Source organism: Tachypleus tridentatus, chromosome 2 (genome assembly GCF_004210375.1).
Source record: "Tachypleus tridentatus isolate NWPU-2018 chromosome 2, ASM421037v1, whole genome shotgun sequence".
In the NCBI taxonomy this organism is placed as follows: Eukaryota; Metazoa; Arthropoda; class Merostomata; order Xiphosura; family Limulidae; genus Tachypleus; species Tachypleus tridentatus.
Window position 1 is genome coordinate 80,043,730 of NC_134826.1, and position 20,207 is coordinate 80,063,936.

A 20,207-nucleotide genomic window follows, 5' to 3' on the forward strand; every position below is an offset into this window, starting at 1 on the left:
GTTCAATTTCAGCTCATGGTTTGTTTCAGGAGTATTTTGTAGTATATAGTAAAGTTTTTATTATTTTTGTGGTGAATTTAATATTTTGCTACCACATTGTGTAACTGAAGTTTATAAAAACTATTTGTATTTGCAAGTTATTGGTTTATCTGTTCATATTATATCTTTAGTTGTTACATTCACTGAAATTTACTTTCCTACATATGTATTTATTTTCTTTATATTGTAAAGATAACATATTTTTAAATGTGCAGAATTTAAAAGTATAACTTTATATTTTATCATTTAGTAGTTACCTTATCAGCTGTGGAGTTTTGAATTTTACCAGTTTATCTCTTCTAAGTTAACGTAATGTTGTAAAGTTTGAAATTTACCCACATTTACAATATAGGATGAATATTATAACCTATTTTACTGATTCCTTGCTTCTTAAGGCCCAGTACGAACTATATTAGCTGGTGGGATAGGAGGAGTTTGCTTGTGGGTTTCAATATTCCCAACTGATGTAATCAAATCAAGAGTCCAAGTCCAAGGATCCAAAGAGAACATGATATTTCTCATGAGGAAGATTATTAGAACAGAAGGTAACATGTTCATTTTGATAGTAATGTAAAAGTTGGGTTTTCTACATTTTACATTTGTCTAAACAAGTAAGCAAGATTTCAGTCACATATAACAAGTAATTTGTCATGTTTTTTAGTTATTTTTAGCTGTATTTAATTTTTAGAAATTTAGCATTGAATATTTGAGGAGCATTGAAGAGATGATGAAATGACCATGACGTACATTCATTTATGTGTGTGCATGCAGGTTATATAATAAAGATCAGTGCTAGAATGTATAAAACTTGTGATTGCCTTTGTTATGTACTTACTGTCATGGGTTATTGCCCTTTGATTCAGTCAATGTTTCTCCACAAAGCAGCTTAGGTTTACATACTGTGTAGTTTCTGTTGTGCTTAAAACATCTACTGAGTTTTGTGACACCCTAAGAATATATCATGTCTGTATTCTCAAGACAGCTAGTATAGGTATTAAAACTTTAATTAAAGTAAAGTACAGAAGGGTGTTTGACCTTCTTGGGTCATCTTCATATTGTATTAAGTTCATAATACATTCTGCATTCCACTATCTTACAGCTTGTTTGTGACAACTTTAACTTAAGCGTAAAAATATGAACAATTACTATGTTTAAGATGAGAAAAGATAATACTGCCATTCTTTTACCATTAAGCTGTACTAGGTTTGAGATCCACAGCCATATTTTGCTCTAAGTTCAAAAAAAGTAATTGACTAATATGAGAATAAGAATGCATTTTCTTCATTCAATTTTTTTTTCACTTCTCAAAAACAAATTGGGACTATGTTATTTAAATCTTCATATATTTATGTTTGGTTTTCCTTTTTATTTCACTATGTACTTAAAAATATTAAAGGTCAGTTTTATAAGAACACCACACCACATCTAGTAGGCTGAGTAAATCTTCTAGTGTTAATAATATTTGTAGTATGATGTGCAGCCTATTAGTTACTATATTTTCTTTTACCAGTTTCCATATTGGTATTCAACAGAACAATTATTGTTTGACTTCCATTCTTTTTGTTGTTATTTGCATAAGCTCTGACAGGTCCTCTGCTGGGACGATGGTAAGTCTTTGGATATACAATGCTAAAATCAAGGGTTTGATTCCCTTCAGTAGACACAGTACATAGCTCATTGTGGCTTTGCTGGAAGAAAACACACACACACACACATAATCTCTTACAGAGACTGTTTGAGTTCACAAAGATGCTGATATCTGTGTGAAAGATAAGAAGTTCTTATACTTGTGTGAAATTATCTGTATCCATATTATGAAAAGCACTAGTGGACACCCCTTTCTTCCAGGGTGTAAATTTTTTCTGGAAATAATAATGTTCATTAAATTTAATTATAATGGTTTTAGCAATTTGAATTTCTTGTTTATAAATAAATTTTGATGATAATAACATTTTTTGAACATTCTCTTTTTGTTCCCAAAAATTTGAAGTCTTAGAACTATTAATATTTTAATACCCTTAAAGTATTATGATTTGTAATTTTGTGTTAGCCAGTAATAAATAGTCTTCAAACAAGCAGTACTTGTCAACATTGATTTATAAATACTGTATAGGAATAATATGCAAGTTTTGTTATTTATGTGTAGGTGTTATAATGTTTATTCTTGAATGCCTTTAATCAGAGCTTTTTGTAATATTTTTTTTTACATTTTGGTTTTGATTTACACACTCTTGTGATAAAATATACTGAGTTTGAAAAAATATTTTGTAAGAAAAGAACTAAGCCATAACATTATGTATGTCCTAAACATATCCAGGTCCAATTTGATATAGAAAATAAAATTAAATAACAGAATCTAAGAGCAAATTCTTTTTCACCCAAGACACTGCAAACTAATGATTAAACATTTCCATTTCATTTCAGTTCACAGGAAGAATAACATGGTTTTAAGAACATGGATAAATTATACATAAAAATAGTTCATTTTTCCCTCTGTAGTAGAAAAATAGTTTAAAAAAATCAGTGATATTTACTTAATATTTAAATCTGTTCTGTAAGTATTTTGCTTAAAGACTTCAATCAAATTAGTGCATGTCTGTATTTTAAAACAGTTTACATTTACTGTTGTTTGTTTGGGTTTGTTAAGTTCTAGCATAACAAATGGACTTACATGCTCTTACTTCTTTGAGAGTTCATGGTTTTCAGGTGCATTTATGACTTCCCTACAACAAGATATGGAAGCTTGTAAAATAGGAACCTCAGTTGTGTAGTTGATTCTGGGAAAACCTGACATTCGTATTAAAGTATTTTGTGGCTGTTTAAAAAATGAAGTCTATAATCAAATTAATTCTTTACATTGTTTAATTAGTAAAATATATTTGTAAGTAGATTATTAGTGGATACAAAAGTCACAGAAATAGTGAATGTTTTAGTGTGTAATAAACCTATTCTTTTACACATAATATGTATTCTTTTATGTTCTTTAAGTAACTATTGTTCAAATATGATATTGTTTTTCTTATTAACCATTATATTAATTATTATGAAGAACTTTCAAATTTAGCAAGTAAAGAAATAAAAATTGACATGCACTACACTAATTACCCTATATATGCTTCCAGTACATGGAGATGAATATTAGGTATATTACACATGTTATTTTCCACTTAAAATATCAAATAGATATTTATTCTAATCATAGGTATCCTGGCTCTGTACAGTGGACTTGGACCTACCGTTTTACGAACTTTTCCATCAACTGGTGCTCTCTTTTTAGCATATGAATACACAAAAAAGCTTCTTCACTATGCCACTGGTGTTGAGCCATGTTAAATCAGGCATTTACTTTAAATTGATTTTGTACACCACATGGTACAAAATTGTACCATGTACAATTTTCCTTTTTTTTTATGTTTAGCAATGGTAAAACAATTTTTCTATTTAGTGTTACATTCATAAATAGGTTACTGTTTTTTGTTTGATGTTTAAAAAGGTAATGTTCATTTTTCTCTTGCAGTAGTAAACAAAGAAATGAATTTGTTGTTACTTAAAAAGTATGTTCTGAAAGATAGGTGATTATCTTATAATATTTTCTGAAGTTCTGCCACATGTGATGGAATTATTAAGGTGTAAACAGTTCTGATTTATTTTCCCTGATTTTTGTGTTACCCACGCTTAAGGAAGCATTTGTTACATACACTTTGAAAACCATTTCTGTCTATTGAAACTTGTTTGCTGTAAGACTTCTGGAGTACTTTAATATTTAACTTGAACATTAATGTTATCATAGTTTTATATGTATTTTGCTATTGTCTGAATAAAAGAAGTCGAAGTATATGTTTAAAAAAAATTTTCTTTTGAACTACAGCACGTCAGCTACCTTCATATGTAGCTATTCTCATTCAGTCCCTACCATCTATATCTAAAGGTTTTTTTTTTCATATGCCTTAAGCTCCCACACACCTCATGACTAACATGATTTTCTGTATTTTGCATGAAAATCATCATGTGACAGCCCTTTACCAATAGGAGTATGACACACTCCTGATGCATGCAGTTCCCTCTGTTCCACTGTACCAAACTCTCACTTCTTATAAGGCAGTGATTTAGTACAGATGTTTTCTTAATTGTGCTTCTTCATGGTTTATTTTTTTCTGCAAAGTAGTAAGTAATGATTTGATTTAATTATTATTTTTCTACAGTTTGTTTTCTGTTATTTTTAGTCACAATAACTCACCTTTGTTTGTTTTTTAAATTCTTCACTGTTTATGATGAATTATGTAGTTCATGTCATGACTTGTAATATTCTTTCACCAATTTCAGATCATATGGGTTTTAACTGAAGATATTTTGGCTTTCCTTCATCAGGAGATTGATCATTATATGAGTTGGTCTTCTATCAATATAATTTTGCATGCACTTTTGCTGCCAACGGGAGATTCACCCTGATCCTGAACTCTGTATCAGTGAAGTTGTGCTGCTTGTGGTCCATGAGAAAAAGTTCTTTGGGCTTATCTTTGACCATAATCTGACCTTTATACCACACATGAAGCAGCTATGGGTCAAATGTACAAGAGCACTGAGCATCCTCTATGTCCTCTCTTCCGGATAATGTTCTATGCTAAAGATCTATCGTGCTCTTATTCTGCTGAAACTTGACTATGGATCACTGGTCAAAAGCTCTGCCAGGACCTTGGCCATAAAGATGCTGGAACCCATTCATCATCAAGGACTTCGGCTATGCACTGGGGCTTTCCACACTTCCCCAGTTCAGAGCTTATACATAGAATCTTAGGAACCTTCTTTGCACCTCTGCTATTTGCAACTGTCTTTACTATATGCTTCGAAACTTCATTCCTTACCAAAGCATCCCATCTGGGGTTGTGTTTTCCTTCCACGTTGGGCCATACTTTTTCAGAACAGATGATCTGCTGTTGCTCCTTTTGGCCTTCATATCCAGGTGTAGCTGGATGAATTGAGTCTGTCCTTGGATAACATTACTCTATACACTAGTCAACCCATCCTACCATTACTTCTTAAGTCCCCAAATGAGACCTATCTTTAAGTCATCTGAGTAAAGCAGACACTCCCAATTGTAAATACTGTCTGTTATTTGCTGAACATCTTTCAAACCATCTTTCCATTCCTATTTATACAGATGGTTCAAAATCAGATGAATTGAACTGTGTGGGCTCTGTCATGGTTTGCTGTGGTTTGGTGGTTGCATGCAGAATCCCATCTACAGATTGTGCATTCACTGCTGAACTGTACACCATTTCTCTTGCCCTAGATCACATAGAAGCTAAGCAGTACTCAAACTGCACTATTTATACTGACTCACTTAGTTCTTTACTGGCACTGGAACTGCTTCATGTTAGTTCAGACCTTGTTCTCACCAACATTCAAAATTGACTGGCCAACTTCTCTGTAACATCTACTTCTATCCAGTTTTTTTTGGATACCAGGTCACATTGGTATTCATGGGAATGAGCTCACCGACACCTCAGCTAAATCTATCTGCTCTGGCACTATCACTGCTGTGCCTGTTCCATACATGGACTATGGTACTGTATTCAAGGCTCAGCTCCATGCCAGCTGGCAGTCAACTTGGAGTGAGCAATGTGAAAACAAGCTTTTACAAATAAAATCCTACATTGGACTTTGGCCATCTTGCTTGCATAAGGATCAGAAAGAGGAAGTTGTTCTAACTAGACTATGCATTGGTCACAGTTTTTTAACTCATCATTTTCTTTTATCTGGAACTGATGCACCAGTGTGTAGTTTGTGTAACACTCAGGTCACAATAAGCCACATTTTACTTTCTTGCCATCGTTACGACTCTCAATGATGGCACCATTTTAAAGATTTTCTGCTCCAAGGTTTGTCCATAACTTTAGACAGTGTTATTGGTGATGGTGACACTGTCCACCATAGTAATGTTTTTAGTTTTTTAAAGGCCATTAATCTTTTTAATGCCATTTAAGTTTTTTAAGTTATACATTAGACCTTTCTAAATGTGATTCCCTTTTAAGAATCAAAGTCTATCTAATTCAATTTGAAATTGGAAAATGGCTGTAACGTTAAATAACTCGACACCAGGACTGGAAAGGCCAACTTCAGGAGACTAACGCTGCTGTTAGAACTTCGCGTTAATCATCCTGGTGAGTTATTATTAAAATTTTGCTACAAGTCTTTTAAAACTTTTATTACTTTACTTTTTGAAAATGGCCATAACATCAAATAAGTTGGAACCAGGACTGGAAAAGTCAACTTCATGTGACTGATGGTGGTTTTTGTACTTACCTGTTAGTCTTTCTGGCGAGTTATGATAATTACAATTATGGTACAGAAAGTGCTTTACAACTTGTATTACTGTAGTTTTTCTCTTAATGTTATAGACTAGATGTAAACATTGGTTTTATGCTATTTATGTTTTTTTAATTTTTGTTTTGTTTTACTTTAATTTCCTTTTATGAATTTTACTAAATTTACTTTAATTTTAACTTTTTACCAGATGTTTGGCACAGATAGCCTAGCAGCTTTGTGCCATAAAACACCGAATCAACCAACCAACCAACTCAATATAATGTTCAACTTTCTCCTGAATTTTCCAAATTTATTCATGATGAGAAGGATTTTGACCATTTTTTTTCTCTGTACTCTGCTTTTCTAAGCCTCATCTGCAAAATTTGCTAGGCTTAATTCAGTGTTTTTTTTCGATGCAGATTCTCAGGTGTTTTCTGTTTTATTCATTTCTATGATTTCATTCCTTCATTATTATGTGAAACCCATTCATTGAGGTATCTTGTTTTTCTTGCTTGTCCTAAGATCAGCATTCGTGCTGAGCATTTAATTTCTCATCAGAGAGCTGGTGTTACCATGTCTCAACTTCTGTGTGCTTCTGATCATTATGCTTTGGCTTATCATCTTGACCAATCCCTTTTGAACTCCTAGCAGTTGGAGAAACTTTTGCCCATGCATGTGACTGGCCCTGAATATCTTATCCATTTATTCCACATAAAGTTTTCCTGTCTTTGTCTTACTCTTCCATCTCTCCTACAGTTTTGGTCCACCATATACCTTGTTTCTATGACACTTTATAAATCTATTGAGGGGTTTCAGGGGATACATTTTTCTCATTACTTTCACATTGGAATGACTGTCCTTTTTTGTCCCAGCCCTTTGAACATGGTTTCTTTGCTCTTGTAATAATTTTGGGAAAGATGCTCTTATCACAGGTTCACCTGCCTTCCATTTAATGACATATGGATGGCTCCTTTTCTCCATCAGTCTGATTTTGGAGATATTCCTAAGTCTTTGGGATCATGTGTGTAATCTATGAGACAGTACTCATCCCTTTTATCTTTGGTTGTTCATTTATCTCATTTTCATCCCATACCCTTTTCTGTTACTGTTTCCTGTTTTTTACCAGTTTCTACCACTACAGGTTTGACAAGGATGTCCAATTTATCATCACCAGTAATTGAAGTGACTATCTAGCGGGTTCCAGTTTTGTTGTGGTGTATTTGGCTGATTTTGTTTTGTGCAGGCAATTTATTTTTGATCCTTTGGCGATCCAAGTTTTGTCAGAAGGTCTTTTCACTCATTTCCTTTTCCCTGCCTCTGTTGTCTCCTGTAATGATATTCTTCCCATTATTTTGGGATCCTGCTACTAGTCTGAGATTGTTCTGATTCTTCTATCACTGAGAGATATTGAGCCTGTAAACCAATCTTTCCCAGGCTTTCTGTAGTCTGTAAGAAAACTGGGGACTTCAGTCCTGTGATCAGTCTGTCCTGCCTTAACCACATTTTTGCTCTTCCAAACTTTCTCACAGTGGAGTCTTTCCTCACACTGTGGCAGTTTATTTTTCATCTTGAATGCTTATCTTCATGTTCCTGTTTTTCATCAGTCCATATACCAAGTTTGGTTTGTCCATGACAGAGTTGTGTATCCGATTTTGTGCCTTATATTTAGGGCTTGCTTCAGCACCATATATTTTTATCAGGTAGTCACAGCCTTTTCCCAACTTCTACATGCTTTTAGGTTGTGTTTACACCACTACATGGACAACTGGTTTCTGTCAGCTCATTGTGAACTAGAGTCTTCACAATACACACCTCTACTACAGAAGTAGCTCATGTGGGATTGATTCTCAAGTTGTAGAAGTCCTACCTTTTGTTTACATAATATCTCATCCACTGAAGTGTATTTCTCAACATCCATCTCAATTGGGCCCAAGCTTTTCCACTTTGTCTCCATTCATTGGAGTTTTTAGTTTTCCATATCTCTTCTGCTTTTGTTTCTGTTCATAAGGTTCTGTTGTTTTTTGAGACTTGGGCTCGTATTTAAGCACATATTTGGATGGCCAATAATGAACACTTTCGAAATGGGGTGTTCCATAAAATTGCTCATAGGTTGACTAATGATTTATTTGCTTTATAAGTATGCCCATTCCAAACTATACTAACCCTCACAGACTTACCTGGGTAAAGCAGAAGGGGATAACTACCTATCCACACCTTCCCTTCAGTTGAATAAATCAAATACAGTGTGCTTTTTATTGTAGAGTTTTCATGGTCATCTGTTCCAATGTTTGCATTCCTGCAGACTTTCCACTGCATTTTGTCTCTTGTTTTTCAAATGGAGTATGGGAATCCTTGCCACTTTCTAGTTCCAACCTGCTGGGGTGGTGGACCATGAAGGAGTCCTGCCAAATGTGATCATTTCTATTCAGTAGAGAGTATGGTGATAGTATTTGATAATTTGGTCATGTGCTCCACCTCCCTGTAGTGGGTTCCAGAAGTTGGTGCTACAACCAACATCTGTGCAGTTCTGTATGTAGAATGATATTGTTTGGGGCAAAGGTTTTCTCTCTAGTCCTCCACCTCAAAGAGTTTCCATTACCTGAGATTGCTATTGCACTGTCGGATTCTAGTCCAATTACGAGTGGTTTGATGTGAACTGCGACATTGGCACATCACTCCCAACTATTATTTGGATGTTGGATCACCAAATATGTGGTTTTGGTTGTGGATTTGCACACAAATGCCTCATTTTGTAGTTAGGTTTAAAAAGTATGTGCTTACATTCTACTCTACTTGAGGTGAAAATGGTTTGACCTTCAGCCTACTATAGGTCAGATGTGTTAATCTCAATGCCACTTGGTTTGGACTGAAGTTGATGAACCAAGTATGGTCTGATGCATCCTAGCCACTCTACAACTTGAAACACATTCATGTTAATTTTTTCTACATTTTTGTCTATGGGTGGTTCTTGTATAGTCATTCTTTCATTATTTATGGGGATCGAGATTCAGGTATGTTATGATTTGAATTTCCACACACCTGATTTGTCTCTGCCATTTTGGTTTTGTTTCTCTCAATTTCCAACCGTGCATGCAGCACCTACTGCTACAATGGACGCTAATAAGTGGTATGAAAGTGATGCGATCTCCCATGTATTTACCTTTCCAATTGGGGTTACAATTTATAGGTGTTCTTTACACACTTTTGAAGGATACTTTATATCCCTCATACCATTTCCTCCACCTCTTCAACATGGGAGGTAAGATACCGTATCAGAAGTTATTATTTTCATTTACTGATAAGATATTTCCTGTAGGTACTTACCTCTTCCTACACTTTCTCCCCACTTAAATCAGGTTCTTTCTTTTTGCCTAATCTCGAACTGACAGTTTGGTAGAATTGAATAGAGGGAGTTACATGTGTAAGAAGAGTGTGTTAAACTCATATTTGTGGAGGGCTGTCAGTTATGAATTACATGAGAAACATAGTGAACCATGTTGGTCATGGGGTAAGTGGGAACTCAAAGCTTGTGGCGTGTGAAAAAATATTTGCATATAGAGGACATTATTGAATGCAAATAGTTATAAATGTGAAGGGTGCTGAGTACCTAATAGAAATATATTTTCAGTATAGGAAAATGATACCTTTTTTCCTTTGGGTATGTGGTTAAAGTACTGTAATTCAAAGAAAAAGATTAAAATAAGGTTTGTGTATTTGACATATTAGAATAGAAAATATTTTTTTAAATGGTATGAGAGAAAATTATAAAGAATTTTGCTTTTAATATTCTTTATGTACAAGTGAGAAAAAACATGCATATGTGAAATTTAATATACTGAAATAGAATCTTCATAAAAGTGTTCTCAATAGTAAAACTAAAAAGTGTATATTGTGTAGATTTCTTTATAGTTTTATTGGTTTAATTAAATTATACATTTGTTTTTGGCTTTTTTTGTTGTACTTCATTTGCATTTAGTATTAATAGATATTTTTACAGTTTATTAAATTTACCTAGAAATGATTGTTGTATAGTTGTTTTTAAATCACTTTGTTATTTATGTGGTAACTGTGTCAGATTTACACTTCTGAATGAGAGGCACTTTTACTAGTTAAAGGAGACATGAGAATGTGATGAAGATTTTAAGTTCCAGCATAACAAGTGGACTTGCATGTTCTGGCTTCTCTCAGTGTTTTAAGCACAAATTGTGTAATAAAAATAACAGAAATTCACAAAAATATAAAATTAATTACTTGTCTATTTTCAATGAACCACATGCATCATTTTCAACATATGATAACAGCAATATGTTATGAGCATTATTTTCTTGGTAATTTTTCATGCATGTTTTGCTGAAAAGTGTTTTTTCATAATGGATTCTGTTGGAAGCCTGTATCTGTATGAGTCTGTCTCCATTTTTATGTAGTTCAATTGCTTCTCCAGTATTTCTTGTTCAAAATATTTTGATTCTGTGATGAGTTTCATTTTTGAAATGGACTTACCCTCCTCATGCAAAAACTATCTTGATTGTTGTCTGCCTTCAAAAAATTACTAAAAGAATATTTAGTAATCAGTGCATCAGTCTTTTCTATCCCACCACTTTTATTCCATTTCTGAACATGTACATATCATGTGACTACTCTCCACCAGTAGTATTGCACCATTTATAACAGCACAGCTATTCCTTACTTTCTCAAGTGGCATGACACAGTTTACACGTGTGTTCAGTTTTTCTAAATGTGGCTACAGTTTTTGACCAGTTTTGTTGCCATTTCTGATAAAGTTTATTCAACAATTTCAAATTTTCATGTTTGATATAATTTTTTCCATGTATTTGCATTTGAAATATTTTTGTTCCTAAATTCTGCTGATTTTATTATGAATTCAAGGTTTTCTGTTGCAAACAGTGATATTATTATGACAGGCAATGATGAACATGACTTTATCTACTGAGGAATCACATGTCTTGGTTCACAGGGAGTTAGAGTCTTACATTCAGTCAGTGTTTTCTTTTCAACATGACATTTTTCTGTGGAAGAGGACACTCATTGAGTTGCTACTTTGGTCTCTCCTTTTTCAATTACCTTCTCCCAGTTGACAGACCCCATGTCTTTTGAATGAGGAAAACTTGCTCTTTTCTGTTCTTCTTCTAGCTTCAAGTCATCTCAGTAGATTTGTAAAGTTCACACCAGATGATGTTCAAATGGTGTACCCTGTTCTGGTGCTCTTTGTGTGACTTGACCCTCATTTACACATGGGAGACTTGCATATTTCACATCATCAGTGCTTGGACTTTGGTATGTTTGATACATAGGTGTAATTTTTTATCTGTGTTACTTTAGTTAAATTGTATGTTAGATATTCAATGTTACTTTATAATTTTGGTAAATTTAATTATGTGCATTCTTTGTTACTTTTATATATTTTGTTAGTTCATTATTAGTAAGTGATTTTCTTAGGTATGTTTAGCTTTATGTTAGTTACATATCTTAAGAGCTTGTAACATCTAATTTATTATTCTGTTTGTGTAATTTTTCTTAACATAGTTGTTAACTAAGTGCATACTCTGCCCCATTTACTTAAATATTGGATTTCATGACATGTCCCTTGTCATATTGATTAATTTCATGGAATGGTATGTTTGATTATTTATATGTTTGTTTTCATTAAATACTTTGTGGACTTGGTATGTTTGATTAGTTTGTCTGTGTTTTATATCTAAGTACTTTGTTCATTGGGGATGTTTGGTTAGTATGTTTGTGTTTTATATCTAAGTACTTTGTTTATTGGGGATGTTTGGTTAGTTTGTCGGTGTTTTATATACAAGTACATTGTTTATTGGGTGTGTTTGGTTAGTTTGTACCTTACATATCATTATTACTAGCAACAAATAATTCTTTGTTCTCTTTGAATAATTTTTTTCATCAGTGTTAACTATGTACCTTCTAATTTTAGTTAGTGTTAAGCTTTGTTATGTGTCCTTTGTCATCTTAGCTAATTTTATGGAATGTTATGTTATATATTAATTATTTCTGTTTCATCTGTACATTTTGACTGTTTATATACTCATTTTCCTTTACTACTTTATGGATTGGATACATTTAGATAGTTTTTCCTTGTCATATCAAAATACTTTGTTTATTGAGTATGTTTGATCAGTTTGTATGTTTCATATCATTACTACTGGTAGCAAATAATTCTTTTTTCTTTGTGATTAATTTTTCATCATTTTGAAGTATGTATCTTCTAATTTTAGTTAGTGTGGGACTTAATTCTGTGTTCTTGTCATCCAGATTACTTTCTCTGTCTGGTACCTTAGATATGGCTTATTATGTTTTTTCTAATTTCTGTCATTTAGCATATTTGTTATTTTTAAGTCTTTGTGGACTAGAAAAAATTTTGATAGCTCATTTGTTGTTTGACAGACCTTTGTTCACTGGTATACTTCAATAGTTGGTGTGTTACATATCATTACTTCAATAATATCTATTCATTGTTGTATCTGAATTATTTTCATGAGTTTTGAATTGTGTTCTCCCTTCCTAACAGTGTTGGACTTAGAATTTTTGCCATGTTATTTCACTGAGATGTTTGTTTATTTTGCTTAGCTTTGGTTCCTTTTCCTATGTTCATGTCCAAGACAGCTCTTTACATGTTCTTTTGGAGAATACAATCTTTTTCTGTTTTTTCTTCACTAGATGAAGGTTACATTCTTCCTTCACTGATTTGACTGGTTTGTGGCTGATTCCTTCTATTCTCAGTCCAGAGTACACCACAGGGATGCAGAATGGGTTGGTTTCTTTGTGATAAGAGAGAAATCCATTCTATTTGGGAGATATTCTTTCCAACATCAATTGAGATCAGCATCCTTTTCTTCTCTTCAGGTTTGAGGTGAGCAGTTCCCATATCCCTCACCTTTCTTACAGCTCTATGTTCTATCTCTCTTAATGACATTTACTTCCTTGAAAGCTGTCATTCCCATCAGTTGAAGTCACATGCATTCCCTTTGAACTCCTTGTATCCTTGGCTTGATGGTTGAACAGAATTTTCTTACATGAGTGATTTCTGGTCTCTCATCAGTCAAGGAATCTTTCTTCATATCACTTTTATTGAGTATTTGGTAATTCATTGAGTACTATCCTGCCTCCTTCCTCTCTAATGGAGGTGGTGTTCATGGTACATTCCCACTTCTTCACTGCAGCCACATATCACTAAGCCAATGTGTACCAGTTCCTGGTGTCTGTGTTTTCAGATCTTTTTATGGTCTTTGTTTGCCTTTTTCCAGGCTCCTTCCATCCATTGGTGGTTGAATTATCTTCCAACAACATTCTCATCACAAAGTGGTTCCTTGTTCCACAGAAGTTACCACTGTCTGTCTTCACACGTTTTTGTATTGTCCATTGTCTCAACCTAGAGTCTGACTCCACATTTTGTATCCTTTCTTCCCAATCTGTTAAACCTTCTTCCATGATCATTTCTCATTGTTGTTAGTATACCTTTGATCTCTTCATTATGGTATCTGTCTTTCCTTCCTCTTTCTTCCCTGTTCTTCACCCTGTAGTTTGTCAAAGGCTTGTACACTTTCTGTATGTCCAGATCTCAGGTGGCCATATCTATCTTCTGTTTTTTCTGGGTTTTGTCATCCCCTGTTCTCTCTCTCTTTTCAATTCCTTTGTTTTGCCTATTGGAATCTCAGTGTTGTCCTTTGTGCTCTTTCTCATCCTACATTTCATCCATTGTCTTAATGTTCCATCACCCTTCCTTCCTTCACAACCTAATTCCTTCTCCTCTTTTGTTATTGCAATCATTCAGATTTTTATACCATTCATGCTACCTACATTCTTACTATTCCTTCTATGTCATTCTCTATCCTGGCCTCAGTCTTTTTTCCCTAGGAACAATGTTGCCAGTGGCTGTGTTCGAGCTTTCTCACCTGCACTTCTACTCTGAATCATATAGTCTTCCTTGTCCAGTTCATTCCATCAGGTGTTATGTGTCACATTCTGTCTCCTCTCTGGGTTTATATTCCTGATTCCTTGGAACCCATCAGTTTCCTGTGTTCTTTAACCTGTTACTCTCACTAATCAGGTTTGTCAACTCATCAGTTGTATTTGAGAGACTTTGTCTCCTTCGTAATACTGGTAAATGGACATTTGCATTCTGATGCTATGGTTTGGTGAATGCTGTTTCTCCTTCTCATAATTCCAGATAAAGGATGTCTCTGTTTGCATTTACAGCTGAATGAGTTATGATTTTGCCCATAATACCAGTTACAGCTTTTCCTGTTTTTATGTTTGAGTCAAAGCAGTACCAAACTGCATAATGCTAGGTTTGGTTTGTCATACTTTTTACTTCCATGGTGATTTTAGGGGTTTGTCCAGTTATAGCTGTTACTCACTTCCTCTTCATAATTCTGGTTGCTTGACATACAGCGCTCTGTTTATTTACAGTTGTGGTTATTGGGAATCAGTCCATGATCCACATGCCTCAGCCACTTATTCTTACATTTTTTTTCCTTTGTTATACATAGCTAAAGGTTGCATCTTCTTAACACTTTTACAGTCATATCAGTACTACCTTTTCTGACCATTTTGTGTTTCTTTCCTTGGCTTTGTGCAAATAGCATACCTGTTTTAGAAGTAGTGCATTACCTCCATTGTTGTGCTTTATTTTCATTCTACTACATCAATTCATTTTTAATGATCACTCTTCACTTGGTTTCAATGTTGAGCATCTCCACTTTTGCAATCTTGGATTCTAGCTTTGTATGAGAAGAGGGAAGTTTATTTCAATAGTTAACATATTTTTCATTGAATAATTATTTCCAATTAGTACTTACCACTTCTCATGCACTTTTCACCATTCATTTCCACAAAAATTGGTGTTTTTAATTCTACTTTCTGCCAAATCTCACAAGAGGGTATTGAACAAGAATGGCTGAAGGAGCTAGCTGCACCATTATAGGTGGCACAATACTATTGGTGGAGAGTAAGTGGCACATGGTATGTACACATTCAGAAATTATGCAAAACTGGTGGGGTATAAAGACTGTAATACTGATTACTAAAAAGCTTAGAGGGCAGAGAATGATTGTGATATTTTTGTTTGAAAGGAGGTAAGTGCTTATCAGAACTACATTCTCAGTGTAAGAAATTGTTAACTTCTGTGGATTTCATTGCATTGTCTTTGGTGTACGTGAATAGTGACAGCTGATTTACTACTTTAAAACAAAAACTGTTATTTATCGTCTTTCATTCTTATGATCAAATGCCATTTATTTTGACCAGTGTATATACTTGGTTGCATATGCATTAGATCAAATATATTTTTTGTTTCTGTAAAATGTTGATAGGGTTTTTCTCCTTATATAACTTACTTGAACATTTTCCAGTTGGCCTGAAATTATATTGATTTGGCTGTTGTTCAATTGAGTATGTGCCAAATTAATGTTTTGTAAACATTATTTGGTTGAAAGTGTGGTTTGATCGTTTGTTGGGAAATAGATAAACACTGTTTGATTTTCTATGCCATAAGAATTTTTAGAAACATCTAGAAAGGCAATTTTATTGTTATTTTTGGCTTTGTAAGTGAATTCTGTAGAACAATCAATGAAATTTTCTAAACCAACAGTCATCGTTGAGTATAAATGGTGAAAGTGTAATCCACATAATGTGTAGAAATATGCTTTTTACTGTACTTTGATGAATAGTTTGTTTTTAAAGACATCCATGAAAATGTCAGAGATGAGAGGTGACAGAAGACTTCCCATGCTGGGTCTTTGATTTTTTTTTTTATAATGTTCATTATGGAAATTGAAATAAGAGTTGTAATTTTATCAGGTTAATGATGTGGATAAGTAAAAATTAAACTGTTTATGTTGAAACATGCATGTTTTATGAATGAACTCGAATTCTTCAACAAATCTGTTATCCTTCCATTTTGTTATTGTTTAAAGATAGTTAAACAAACCTGAAAACGTGTGAAAAATATTAACATTATACATTCTCCACTGGCATTTAAACTTGGTTGAGTTTTAGTTAGGAAGTAAAACTATCCTAAAACAATTTCAATCTGGAGAAAAATGTTTGGTTATTTTCAGGTAATTAGATTTCTCTTTTGGAATGAAAATCAACTATAGAACAAATCATATGTTGAAAGGTATCAAATCAGGCTGTGTAAGAGGTGAATTATGAGTAAATTGACTTCTTGAAATTTAATGGTGTAATGTTTAAATAAAAATTTTGGAACCTGTGTTCTTTTTAACAGTAATTTTGTTCCTGCCACTATTTAAAGAGATACTACATAAATGTGCTTTAAATTACTTCCATTAAAAAGTACTTTGTCATTTTTTCTCATTTTTTTTCTGATTTAGGAAAAAATGAATAGATGAAAGCTGTATGTATTTTATAGCAATTTTAAACTCTATTTTTTTATAAAGAATGTTGTTAGCTAAGTGTGATAAAGTAGAGATAGTTATAATTGTATTGTGAAAAATATTCCAAACTAAATAAAAGATACCAGATATAAAATTCTGTTATATAAAGTTGTATTTTACGAAATATATGTATTTTTATTGATATGCTGTATTGCTGCTTTTGATTCTAGAATATAAGAGATATCCATGTACCCTCATTGGCCATCAAACACATTTTTTTCTAGACAAGTTTTTGTTAAATGGCTTGTGAGCTCATGTATTAGTTGGTTACATGACTCCTAATAGCATAATAGTCACAAAAAATTGTGAAAGAAAACAAAACAATATTACAATTAATTTCACTCATTACTGTTAGGGCATGTTAAGACTTACTGGAATGGTACAGACACACTTTCTTGTTGATTATAAGAGCTTAATTTATGACTTGCAAATTAAATCCACTCCTAAACATTTCATGTTACACTTTTATATACCCACAGGATGTTTTTCTTATGCTTATGGATATGCTCTTGTATCTAAGGCTTCAAAAGGAGTACTTCAGTTTTGGTGCCAATTTTTGTTTTATGTATGTTGCAAAGCTAATCAAGAAAGAGTATAAAATGGGTAATTGTTATCATTTTTCCTACATTAGTTTTTTTTCCTAGTACCCATGGAAAAGTTTTACACACACACACAGTGTGTGTGTGTGTCTATATATAAAACAAATAGTCAAATTTTGGTGTAACTTTCTGTATATGTATGTTGAAAAACTCAGCAAAAATATTATTTGAAAGCAAAAAAGAAAGTTTGTGACTTGGGTAATTATTATTTGTCCTCCATAATGCATTTTCCTTATCAGTAAGCCTCATATATAACATCAAAATGGGTGCTTAAGTTTTGTGCCACTTTTTAATTTAACCACTATTTTAAACATTATTTACAAGTAATAAAGAAAATTTTGGTTGCAGTGATCAGTTGCCATCTGTTGATGTTTTCCATATGCATACGAAAAAGTTCCCATATAAAAGGTATCAAGATGGATATTTCCAGTTTTACATACAGTATGAAGGTTAAACTATAACTTTCAAAACAATAAAAAAAAGTTGGTTAACAAAATTATCCTCCAGAAGGCATTTTCCACTTGTGTAAATGAGTCTTCATAAACAGTGGAACAGAATCAGTAGTTACAGTTTTGATTCTTTCTTTTTAACAATAACACACACACACACACACACACACACACACACACACAGATATATATAACCAAGAATGTTATTTTATAGCAAACAAACTTGTCATTTGTTTGCTAAAGGGCGTTTTACTATGCCTATGTAAGAGCCATTCATACAAAGATGAAAATGACTATATTAGAAGCAAAGTTAAGAAGATGAATCCTCTGAATGGAACTCATCTCACTTTGAACTCATGGTTGAACATGCTATTTACTTGAACTCTGGTTGTTATGTGTAAGAAAAATTATTCATCAAACTAAATAGTTGACCCACAACTCCCATATCTAGCATCTTCAACAGGAAGTCCTTCTTCCAGCTACAATTAAAGACATGGATGAGGTCAAATAAAATCATAGGTTTTGTTTTTTTCTAATATATCCTGACATACATTTTCTATCCCTTGTACTAGAAAAGAAAACTATTCTGTGTTCCAATGTTGCCTGTAGTCTGTTTGTTCTGGAATTCTTGGTTTTAAGATCCCAGTACAAGTGTTTGTTTATCATACTCTCTGGTGATCTCCTGATGTAGATTAGCAGATTGAAGGGGCTGTAGTTGTCTGGATCTAATTTGCTGTTTTTATTTCAGAGTGATTTGATTTTTTTTTTTCCCAGGGAGTTAGTTGGTGCTCTACTTCAATTTCAATTGTCATGGAGGATTTGAAAGCAGAACATGTTTTACAACTGGTTCAAAGTGTTTAAGGAAGTCGTTGCTGAATCAATCAGACCCATATGCCTTTTTGGGTTTCAATCTACTTGTGGCATTGTTCTGTCATTGTCAGTTTGTTTTGCATCAAATTTTTAGGAATACTGATATTCAGCTTCCATTTGATGTTCTCTTATACTTGATGTGCTTTTTCTCCTGGCATCTCTACAGAGTTTTGCTTTTGGCTAACATGTTACCTGCCTGTTTCCTTATGTGAAGCTTTCTATTGACACCGGGGACAGTTTAGTACTACTTTTTATTTTACATATTTTGTGAAGGTAATGTACCACACAATTTCAAAGCATTAAACAAAATGGGGGCACAATGATTATTTGTCCTCTCGGTGATATTTTTATTATGTCTATAGTTAAGAAGTACGATCATCATATTTGCTTGTACTCCAGTAGACTTTTTCCCTCTGTCTAGTTCTAGCCTCCCATACGTTATTAAGACATTAAAATGATCGGTTCCAGTTTTGAGGCACTTTCTGTTTTGTTGATGTTATAAAAGTAAAGAAAACTTTTTTAAAATAAAAAACATTTGAGGCCTCTCTGTTATTTTTACACCTGAGGTATTTTATTTACATCTTTGGATAAGTACTTGCATGCTTATATTTTTGGTGGAGAGTGGTATTTTTGAAGTAATAAGACTTTTGTCCAGTTGTTTATACTCTGAAGTGTGTTTCTTAGATGTATGGATAAGCTATAATATATACATGATTATAACACATTAAAACAAGTACATCAACTTCATTACTAATTCCTGCTTCAGATATTGTGTAATGGTAACTAAGATTGTTATTTTAAATGGAATAAGAAGTTGCATCAATGAGAAAGACAGAAATTTAGGTGTGAAGTTAAAAAAAAGGACAATGTAATACTTAAAGAATAATTGCAAACTGTGATAAATCTAATTGAAGACACGATTGAGGAAGGTATTGTAAATGTACCAAGAGATTATAACAAGACTAAAGTACAGAAAGGCTGTATTGAAAAGACTGAATAATTACACTGAGGCATCAATGAAGTCGAAAGCAAAGTGTGAAAGGACTTGCATGAAGTCCAAAGTGAAGTACTGTAAGACACATATGTTGTATGGAAAAATTATAAAAGCAAGATCAACCAAGTAGAAAATAATACTAGTAACAGAATAAATCATTTGGAAAATAAAATGGTAAGTGCAAGGACTAAATTAGTTACTTCCTTTACTGCATCTGCCCAGAAACTCCAACCTAAAATGCCATTTACTAAAACTTGTTGAATAGAACCTGTTTGGTTTACATTTGTGTTACCACTACTGTTGTGCCATCTGTGATTGCAGGATCTACCTGGAAAACTATAGCCATGTCACTGTGAAATACACTTATAGAATTTAGCTGCCAATTCAAAAACATCTGACTGAGAAACCAATGGAATATTATGAAAAGGTATCATGAGAGACATATCAAGCTCATTTCTAAATAATCTTGAAAGTGAACAGATGGAATAAAGACCAATGAAGTACTTGTATCAATGAA

General features: G+C 33.2%; 1 protein-coding gene across 2 annotated transcripts in view; it reads left to right on the top strand.

The window, feature by feature from the left end:
- LOC143244322 (mitochondrial ornithine transporter 1-like) overlaps positions 1–17,728 on the top strand; it is a 43,416-nt gene extending 25,688 nt beyond the window's left edge. For both annotated transcript variants that reach the window (XM_076488772.1, XM_076488773.1), the window contains 2 exons: positions 435–584; positions 3,242–17,728. In XM_076488772.1, coding sequence (XP_076344887.1) covers positions 435–584; positions 3,242–3,372 — 281 coding nt within the window. In that variant the 3' untranslated portion in view covers positions 3,373–17,728. The remainder of the gene's footprint in view (positions 1–434; positions 585–3,241) is intronic.
- Positions 17,729–20,207: the final 2,479 nt, after the last annotated feature.